At 42.7% G+C, this 10,288-nt stretch overlaps 2 protein-coding genes across 2 annotated transcripts in view; one reads left to right on the top strand and one right to left on the bottom strand.

Moving 5' to 3' along the window:
* The window catches only part of DNALI1 (dynein axonemal light intermediate chain 1), a 7,131-nt gene extending 6,449 nt beyond the window's left edge, over positions 1–682 (bottom strand). The window contains exon 1 of the mRNA XM_024202938.2: positions 216–682. Coding sequence (XP_024058706.1) covers positions 216–296 — 81 coding nt within the window. The 5' untranslated portion in view covers positions 297–682. The remainder of the gene's footprint in view (positions 1–215) is intronic.
* Positions 683–716: 34 nt separating this feature from the next.
* SNIP1 (Smad nuclear interacting protein 1) lies at positions 717–8,825 on the top strand. Its single transcript, XM_024202936.3, has 4 exons — positions 717–970; positions 1,361–1,463; positions 3,582–4,171; positions 4,877–8,825. The coding sequence occupies exons 1-4, from the start codon at positions 810–812 to the stop codon at positions 5,139–5,141; spliced, it is 1,119 nt and encodes a 372-aa protein (XP_024058704.1). The 5' UTR covers positions 717–809; the 3' UTR covers positions 5,142–8,825.
* The last annotated feature ends 1,463 nt before the right edge of the window (positions 8,826–10,288 follow it).

Genomic DNA, 10,288 nt, shown 5'->3' with positions numbered 1-10,288 from the left:
CATGTACCCCCAGCTCAACCGACCCCCCTCCCCACAGCTCAGCCCTCTCCTCCCCCCACCCCATGTACCCCCAGCTCAACCCTGCCCCCCCCACGCATCCCCTCCCCACTGGTCAGTCCTCCCTGCCCCCCCGCGGCTCCCCCCAATATCCCGGTTCGCCCTCATACAGCGGCCCCCCACCCGCATCCCGGGCCCGTCCCCCGCAGCGCCTTCACCTTCGGGGAGCGCTTCTCCGGGTTGCGGCTCACCAGCACCGGGGTCTCGTAGCGGAGCAGCGAGTCCGCCGGGGGGATCATAGCGGCTCCGAGGCCCGCACTCTCCCCGTGAGCTGTGTACCATCACCATGGCAACAACGAGCCGCGCCGCACCGTCATTTCGTCAAGACGTCCCCCCCCGGCGCTCGTATGCAAGAGATCAGGCGATGGCTGGACGCGCATGCGCCGTGCGTGCGGAAGGTACACGATGGCGCATGCGCAGAGTGTAAAGCGTCTCGGCCGGCCCCTCAGAAGTGAGCGAGAACAAGGCGGGGAACTGCCTCCAGCCCCTCGATCCCGGGCCGCCGCTCCGCGAGCGCAGCGCACTGTGATCCCGCCGGGCCCGGACGCGGCAGGGACGCCATGAGCGGAGCAGCCGCCCTAGCAAGCCCCGCCGCCTGGCAGGAGTGCTTCCGGCTGGCTCGGCGCGCTTGCCCCGGAAGCGGAAGTGGACGTAGACGGAGTCGCTCTTCCCGTTTGCGGGTGACCGGAGGCCTTGCGCAGCCTGCCGGGGACTTGCGGCCGAAACTCGGCTCCTAGGCCCCGGCCGCAGCCATGGAGGAGGCCGAGACCGAGCGGCGGCGGCGGAAGCGGCGGCGGCAGGAACAACAGGAAGTGGCAGAGAAGCGGAGCCCCCGGCGCTCCCGCTCCGCCCGGGGCAGCCAGTCCCCCCCTGCCGAGCGGGAGCAGGGCCCGGCCCGGCCGGGCCGCAGCAGGTACCGGCCGCCAGCGCTTACCCCGCTACAGCTGGGGCGGGGGCTCCTAGTGGGGAGAGCCCGCTCGTCCTCTCGGGCGGTCCCTGTGGCGCCGCTGGACGCCTTGAGCTGGGGGGACCCCACCAATCCCTCCCCGGCCCCTCCCTCAATGCCCTCCTCATCCCCCCACTTTCTCCTGTAAGGCCAATTCATCTCCCCCACCCCCAAATACACACAGTGGGGAGACCCTCCCACCCTTCCCCACCATCCCATCCTCCCACCACACAATACAGTGCAGTGGTAGCTGTAGGTTAAGGTTAAATTATCCTGTGCATTTTGCACAGACTCTCTTCCGTTCCTTTTTTTCTTGGGGACTGTGGACCCAACAAATCATTTTTTTAATATTTAAAGGTCACCAGCAAAAAGAAAGAACAAGTCCTCTGCTAAAAGAAGCAAGTCTCCTCGAAGTAAAAGAAGTAGAAGCCCTCATCATATTGTAGTCAAAGTAAAGCAGGTAATTTACTGGATATTAAACATTAAAGCCCCAGTCTTGAAAATTACTCCACGGGACTAACCTCCTCCTTGAAATCAGTGGGGGTCTGTGAAACCACAATTGTCTGTCTGCATAGAGTAAATGTGGGAACTGGGTCTAAATGGGGTGATGTGACTAATTTATCACTTGATTACCCCAATATTTTCTTTTATCAGTTATTGTAATTTGTACATTCGGGAACATATTTAACTCTTAAAAACAAATTAATTATAACTACCTCTGATTTTGCAGTAAATGGTTGAGTATCCACAGGAATTAGCTGTTAATGATTCAGTAAGCGTGACAGGACTTTGTCATGGTACACCTTACCCTGCAAGCTTTCCTTTTGCACAGAGTGCTGTTGATTTCAGTGTTGTCACACCCAGGCACAGGATTCTGATCACGTGGAGTAGTATGCTGGCTTGGCCCCTTGGTGACAGCAGCAAGATTCATAGACTCATAGACTTTAAGGCCAAAAGGGACCATCATGATTACCTAATCTGATCTCCTGACATTATAGGCTCCAGAACCTCACCCATCCTCTCCTATACTAGACCCATAACCTCTGGCTGAATTACTGCAAAAACTGAAAATGTGGAATGCTGTGCTTCACTTAACTCCTTTCCGTCTTTGGTATCTATCCCTTTGCTGTATTTATAGAGAGCAATCATATCTCCCCTGAGCCTTTGTTTTGTCAGGCTAAACAAGCCAAGCTCCTTGAGTCTCCTGCCATAAGGGTAGTTAAGCACTGGAATAAATTGCCTAGGGAGGTTGTGGAATTGGAGATTTTTAAGAGCAGGTTAGGCAAATACCTGTCAGGGATGGTCTAGATAATACCTAGTCCTGCCATGAGTGCAGGGGACTGGACTAGATGACCTCTCGTTCTATGATTCTATGTAGTCAGCAGCTTTATGCCGACAGAAGAGAGCTCTCCCGTCAACATAATTAAAGCACCCCTAACGAGCGATGGTAGCTTTGTCAGCAGGAGAAGCTCTTGGCGAAACTTACGTTGCTCAAGGGGATGGTTTTTTTTCACACCCCTGAGCAACATAAGTTTTGCTGACATAAGTTGTAGTGTAGACAGGGCCTAAATCAATAACATAAAAATTACTGATTTATAGTCGGGGATTATTTTTCCAACTTTAATATTGAAGAGCACTAGACAAGAGTGTTACCCACACATGTGGTCCATGGTACCCTTCTTGGGGAAACTGAGAACCAAGATATGGGATGTTGGTAAGTGAGATAAACTATGAGAGGAATCTCTTACAATGAGGGTTGCATAATGGAATGACTAGAAAACTGTGGCTGTTGAGTTCAGGCAGGGAATAAGCAGGCAAAGCAGAAGAATTCTGAGGGAAGAAAGATTTAGGGTTTATGCAAGTGTCGATAGTACTGAAACATGCAGAAAACGGAATAGACAAAGTATTAGGAAAATTTATTCTAAACATTGATCTGTGAAATGTCAGCAGTAGTTTAGAAACTTGGTTTAAGTGGTATTTTTCCATGTGTGGAAGTGACCAAACTGTTAGAGCATAGAAAATATCAAATATTTGAATTTAATTTTTAGATTGTAAACCTTCCAGGCCAAGGATTATCTTCTGTCTGTACAGGACCCAGCATAATCCTCAGTGGGGCTTTTGGGGTGCTACCCTAATATAAATGTTTATAATAATATATCATTTAAGCTAAGAAGCCAAATACTAGTAAATTATATGTAACTCAAGAACCTCTACTTTTTAGAATAAAGTAACTGAAAACTGATTCTGCTTCTATTTATCTTACAAAACATGAGTTCATGGTCACATATTCCCTGAACAGTCAGTCATCTCATCAACCCCTATTTCAGTGCAGGGAATGCAGGTCTGTGTTCTCTTCTGGAGCTAATTTTATTTACTGTAACTCAGAGACCTGAACATGGGCCTTAGCAGGTGAATGAGGAAGTCCTTTTCATCCACATTTTAAAAACCTGTATACTTGATGATTGAGTTTTGTTCTATAGTCTCATATTAAATTCAAATTTTAAAGACCAAACAAAATTCCCTGTGTTTTTTCATCTTTAATTCTAAATAGATCACTGTAAGGTTTTCTTTGTTACAGGAGCGAGATGACCATTCCCGGAGAGGACATGAGGAACGACAGCACAGAGATCAGTCAGAGCAAGAACACAGGCGAGATAGAAATGGTGACAGAGACAGACACAGAGATCATTCAAAGAGAAGGAAAAATCCCAATGAAAGGCCAGGAGGTCGAGGGTATGAAAGAGAGAGGGATGCCCACAATCTCCGTGAGCAGCAAGTGGAGAGGGAATTTTATAACGAGAGAAGACGTGAGCATCGCCAGAAGAATGAAGCAAGCAGTGGTGATGAGACTCTGGACTTTGGTAAACCTGATGGTGAAAATAAAGACAAAGATCCAACAAATAAGGAGAAACCAAGTTTTGAACTGTCTGGTGCACTCCTAGAGGATTCAAACACCTTCCGAGGTGTTGTGATTAAATATAGCGAGCCCCCGGAAGCTCGGATTCCAAAGAAACGATGGCGTCTCTACCCTTTTAAGAATGATGAGGTTCTCCCAGTCATGTACATTCACAGACAGAGTGCTTACCTGCTGGGCAGGCACCGAAGAATCGCAGATATTCCTATTGACCACCCGTCTTGCTCCAAACAGCATGCTGTGTTTCAGTATCGGTAAGTGTTACTCACTGTGCCTGCCTAGGAAACCAGATTGTAGTGGAGGCTAGAAGTGAATAGTATGTTGGGTACTCAAAACCCTCTGCAAACTAGTAAATCTATAAATTTATCTTCTATTTCAGAATTAGCCAGATTTTATGTACAACAGCTGCGTATCCTTTTAGCAGTAATCAAAATTACCTTTGATTCCTCACATCTAACCATAAGCAGCCTTTAAGTAAGGCAAAGAGTACAGCAGTATTCGAAATAGAATCAGACATACATTGGAACCGGAGTAACACTTGCAGTCATGCTTGATAGGTTAAAGGTTAAAAGGAGCATTGCCAGATTGGCCCAACACAATATGGAGTGCTGGCTTTCCTTGGGAGCAGCAGGGATTGCCCACCGCTGGAGGCAGAGGAGTTGTTTGTTGACGGAATTAATTATCTCTTGTATATTACTAATCTTGAACTTTTTAATGTTTAAAACATGGCACAGGCTTTCATTTAACTTCAGCTCATGGTGAGAAATTTTTAGGCAGGCTGAGTGCCTCGCATCTTTTCAGAGACTTAACTTTCTGTATTTAATGAGATTTTTTGGAAATTGAGGTATTAGCTATCTTGAGGTTATTCTGAAAGATCCATCTCCGTTTTTATTAACAGCGTGAAGTGGCTGTTTATACTTCTTTCATTATGGTTTAAAGGTTGTTTCTGTTTTTGCCAGGCTTGTGGAGTACACCCGTGCCGATGGTACAGTTGGCCGCAGAGTCAAGCCTTACATCATTGACCTTGGCTCTGGCAATGGTACTTTCCTAAATAACCAACGGATTGAACCTCAACGTTACTACGAATTGAAAGAAAAGGATGTGCTGAAGTTTGGGTTCAGCAGCAGGGAGTACGTCCTTCTCCACGAATCTTCAGATACATCTGAGGTGGACAGGAAACCAGAGGAGGAGGAGGAAGAGGAGGAGGAGGAGTCAGACAGTTAACAGATCAGAAAGAGACTTCAAAGATCTTCTTTCAATAGAACTTGAATCTGGATATGAACGTTGGAGCATCACAGCACTGATGCCTCTTATTGCCTTAAAGTCTTTCCTCTGTTGCTGATCAGCTCTCGCTGTAGTTTATTTTGGGAAACTCCTGACTTATTCATCTCCTTTGTAGTTTTGAAACTCATCAGGAAATACAGCCTTTGCTTTAAGAGGATTCTCCCTAATAACAAGAAAAAAAATAGAAAGCACCTGAAAGAGTTCCAGTGATGGAGCTCTTCATCAGACGTAAAAATAAATATGTAAGGTTGTACTTAAAGGATATGGAACAAAATAGGCATTTTTAAAAAGAACATGGTTTTGCAAACTGTTTTTCGACAATCCTTTGAAATTGCTCCTTTATTCTTAACTAGAATCTTAGTTACAGTGAACATGATCTGATGTTTTGTAGTGTCCAATTATTTGATGTGATTTGCTGAATTGTACACCCAGAGCAAGCCACTCACTAAGGGGAGGAATTGACCAGGTTTGTTTTCATTGAAAAGGAAGATATGCTGCAAATCTTCTTTATAGTCATATAATTTGGGTAGCCAGTTTGCATTGAAATGATTTTTCAGGGAAGGACATTTCACCGGAATACCTTGTAATTTATAGGCAGTGTAGTTTGAAATGAAAGAAAATGCTTCATGGGACCTTAAGTTATGATAGTGTTGCTTGCTGTCGAAGGCTGTGTGCACTCAGTATGTTGTAAATGTTTGCTGACATTGCCTCTGGATACTGATTTTTGTCCATATTTGAAGCTAGTTTTTTTGTTACTTTGACACCACTCTGCCCCATGAATCTTTTCACATAATTTCTGCATTTAATTATATGTTACCATCAAAAAGAAAAATATCCAATGTTTTAACCATCATTTGCACTATTATTATTTTTTAATTTTAGTTTGTGGAAAATATTATTCTGTCATGTCTGAAATACTCCTTTTCACCTGCATGTAACAGAAAACAGTCAATACTTTATCATTGTGAAAAGTTTGTTTCCGAGAAACATTTTCAAAACTTGGAACTATTTAGATTTGCATATATTCAGACATCTTCCTCCTGAGTTTTACCTTGATACAAGAAATGTAACTTATTTCACTTTGATTACTAATTTTCCCTCGCATTTGTGATTTATGGGCACATACTGCCTTCATGTGTTACGTATATACTTCTTGTGTGTATATACATAAGTTGTATATTACACACACACACACACACACACACACACACACACACACACAACTAAAGTTTATTGTGTAAATATGGGGTGTAAATGCAGGTTTTCAAACAGTAGGCATAAGAAGAATGTGCTTTGGATAGCAGACTGTCCTTTATATGTACTCTGGGGTTTTTAAATAAAGAATTTATAAATTTAGCCCTAGCTGCCTTTAGTTGTAATGTTTTTCTAGTGTCCAACTTGGTTTTGCTTTATATTCTCTGAAATAGATACTATATATATTTGTAATAAAAACCCACAAATACAAAAAGATAGGGTGGGGGAGATTCTAAGATTGAGGGTATAAATTGCTTAGAATGCTGTAATACATTCAGCAAGGAAAGGCTAGATAGGTGAAACGTAGATAATTCTAGAATTGTATTACAGTTTGGTAATTCATTACTTTTATTTTTTGTTAATACTATAGTACTACTTTATTTCGTCCTAAAAAGCAGGAGTACCACTCATAGGATGAAATCTCTCATCTTTACAAATGGCATTAATGTGGTTTCATGGCTCAGTGGCAGATCTGCGTGCGTACACTTGAAGATTATGTTGTGTGTTTGCTTTAAAATTGGAGTGATCACATGTGATTCAAACTCGCGCTGAGTATACTTCTCGCAGAGCTGAGCAATCTCTCACTTCTACCAGCAGCACCCAAGCCATCCTAGTTTTTGGTGTCTGTGTGCCACCTGTGCTGTTGCATGTTTATTTTGTAATCTGCATGTACACCCATCAGGTACTGAGGTCACCAAAGACTCCAGCTAGGTGATTTTATGTTCTACTCTGGCAGATCCTATCTGTACACTCTTAAAAATGCAGTGAGTTTGTTTTGAAAGTGAGAGAGGGGGTGCATATGGCTCAAACCAGAGCTGTGTGCACATCTGCTATTGCTGGGCAATGCCTGAAACCCTTGCGTGGCTGCATGATATCTAACCAAGTTTAGTGTCTGTGATTTCCTGTTGTGTTGTATCTTCTGGAATGTGGACATATATCCATTAAGGAGTGCTGAGATCACCAAACGTATTAGATATATGACCTGACAGGTTCGACCAGTACTATGAAAGATGGGCTAGTTTGCCCTAAATCTTTACTTTTTTCAGAAAGTGTCACCAGCACATTTGGATTATTTTTAAAATTAAAATGTTGGCTGAAACTAGCTCAACAAGTTTAACCTAGTTAGACAAAACAGAATATATAAAGCCTAATAAAGTGCAGTACTTATTTCTTTTTAATAAATGCAACACTGGCCCATTAGAATGGATCTTCCTTTCACAAAGAGAAGACACAGAGCTCAAATACTCATAGCTGTGATGTAAAGGTGGGATGAAAAATATGAGTAGAACACTTTTTTCAGATTTGTTCACTATTTATACACTTCCTGAATGTTGCTGATTTGTGACCCTATCAGCTCCATCTAAGGAGCGGCATTGATTTGCTTCAGGCTGAAGCCATGTCCAATCATGGGTATGGAAGTATGATGAAATGTCTAGTGACATTCCTAAATAGTGTACGATGTGATAATTTGTGAATTACCCTTTTCAGACTTGATTACACTGTGTACAATAGCACAAAACTATTATTTTGATTTTGTTGTACTGCATCAGTTGGGGTCGTTTTTTATGCTAGACCAAACAGGTTTCTTGTGGTGGAATCCAACAACTGTAGTACACCAACACTGAGTGGTGGTGTGAAAACCAAAGCAACCCTCTTTCTAAATGCAACATCCAAATTTACGTGCAAATGATTTCTTGCCTTTTTTTAGTGTAAAATCTGATGACTCCTTGTATCAGGCCATGAAAACACTTAAGATGCCTACAGATATGCATGTATGTAAAGTTAGGACTATTAACATTATGCAACTGATGTGCTTAAGTGTTTGCAGGATTGGGCCCATAAATTGACCTGCTTGGACAATATAAGAATTTTACTCTGTATTTCTTTCCGTCACTCTGTCCTGCTTTTCCTGGGAATTAGTTTGCCCCAATGTGGGCATGTGCCAGCCCAGTGACTGCCAATGCAATGCAATGTTTTACTGTTGGTGATTGAAGTATTGGTTCAAATATGATCTGTTTTTAATTTTCCTTAAATTATTTAAAAGCCTGCATCTTTTAAAAATATCTTAAGGCAGTTCAAGATAGCTGCCATTTGCTAAGTATCACAGAGGTTTACATTTTGTGACATCTTTCCATCTGGAACAGAGTTTTACCTATGGGAAAACTTTGTTTTACTACAGTATGTGGAAATATACCAGTTGTATCTTTTTTGAATGGTTGTGTCTACACTTTGTTATAAATGGCACAGTATTTAGCATACAGTATGTTCAAAAGTATGTTAAGTTTGTATCAAGTCAAATGTATAAAATCCATTTTAAATTAAAATTCTAGAATTTCATCAGACCCTGTTTTAAATGGTATGGTGAATGTGTTTTTTAACAAAGGTGCCAGTGCAAGGATATTACTGTTCTTATTAATACTGCAGTAGCGCAGGGGAAGAGAACACATATCAATATACAGTTTTTCCATTTCTTATATTAAAGCCTTTCTTCATATACCCTTTAATCTAGCTATCATTAATTGGCTGACTTCTTTGTGTTCTGGGAGAGGTGAGTCTAGAGAAGGATATGGAGCAGGAAGAGAGTAGTTGCTTCCCAGATCAATTGGGGGGGAGGGGGGTTTGAGGAAGCTGGGACCAGCTGGGCAGCTGTAAAGGTTACAAAGAGAACAAATGAGAAACATGCTGTTGATTACTGGACCCATTGGATATCTGACTACTGCTGAGAGAGAAACTTTAATAACCCTGATCCATGTTACATGACTAGAGCTATGAAATAAGTCCGTGCCCCAGGCCTGTCTACACTGACAGTTGTACTGATGTAACTATGTTGGGTGAGGGGTTGATTTTTTTAAATTTATTTTAACTGATACAGATATACTGACGAAGTGGGTATTCACCCAGAAAAGCTTATGCTCCAATATGTCTGTTAGTCTATAAGGTGCCACAGGACTCTGTTGCTTTTTACAGATCCAGACTAACACGGCTACCCCTCTGATACTTGGTACAAACTGTGGATGCAGTTACACCAGTATAGCTTATTCCCTGTCCTATACAGGAATCGCTATATGGGGTTAGCACAGCTTTATAGTCACCTAACTGCATCCACACTAGAGGTGTGTACTGCCTTAATTATACCAATATAGCTAGAGCAGTACAACTTTCCAATGCAGACAGCCTTACAGGCACTCCTATGTGTCACATGCTTATTAGTTGGTGTCAGTAACTTGAATCTTCAGCAAAAATGGAGGAAATGAAGCCACTTGTGGATGTAGCTTTAGTATTTCTAAATCTTCTGGAAAGTAAGTGATAATGCATAGAAATCAGAGAGGGAAGACCACATTGCTGTGTGTAGCAGGAGCAGAGCCCTTGACAAGCTACAGTACGTTCCAAGGGGACAATGAAGGACATTACAAACATCCAGACAAACTTGTTTCAAAAATCTCAATAAAGTCTGACCTATCCAATAATGCCCCTTGGGAAGTGCGTTTGCTTTACAAGAAACTAACTGATCATTTTGCTAGAGAAGCAAAACAAAATCATGTGAGGTTTGCATAGTTAGTAACCAGGGCTAATTAAAGACCAGCTTATTTGGAGAACAACTGATAAGATTACAGTAAGGTCACTGTAAGAGATTAACCTGACTCCAGAGAACAGCAAGTAGTGACTAGGCTAATGAAAACGGTTTCCTTTAGGAAAGTATTAAGTAGTGAAAATACAGAAGTGCATCTAATTCAAAATGCACACTAAGGGGTGGAAGGGGTGTTGTGGGGAACTGAGGGGTGGCAGGTTTTAGTGCTTCTCTGGGTATAGGCTGGATGGGGGTCCCGGGGGGG

The sequence above is a fragment of the Terrapene carolina genome, unplaced genomic scaffold (assembly GCF_002925995.2).
Source record: "Terrapene carolina triunguis isolate 2854851 unplaced genomic scaffold, T_m_triunguis-2.0 Scaffold236, whole genome shotgun sequence".
Lineage (NCBI taxonomy): Eukaryota > Metazoa > Chordata > Testudines > Emydidae > Terrapene > Terrapene triunguis.
Note: the sequence above shows the minus strand (reverse complement) of the source record. Positions and strands in the feature narration are given on the sequence as shown.

What these genes read in the sequence shown, in the direction of transcription:
- SNIP1 (XM_024202936.3), top strand. Translation starts at nt 810, where the DNA reads ATGGAGGAGGCCGAGACCGAGCGGCGGCGGCGGAAGCGGCGGCGGCAG. An exon ending in TTGTAGTCAAAGTAAAGCAG is followed by an intron (nt 1,464 to 3,581) that starts GTAATTTACTGG and finishes TCTTTGTTACAG; the next exon opens with GAGCGAGATGACCATTCCCG. An exon ending in CATGCTGTGTTTCAGTATCG is followed by an intron (nt 4,172 to 4,876) that starts GTAAGTGTTACT and finishes TGTTTTTGCCAG; the next exon opens with GCTTGTGGAGTACACCCGTG.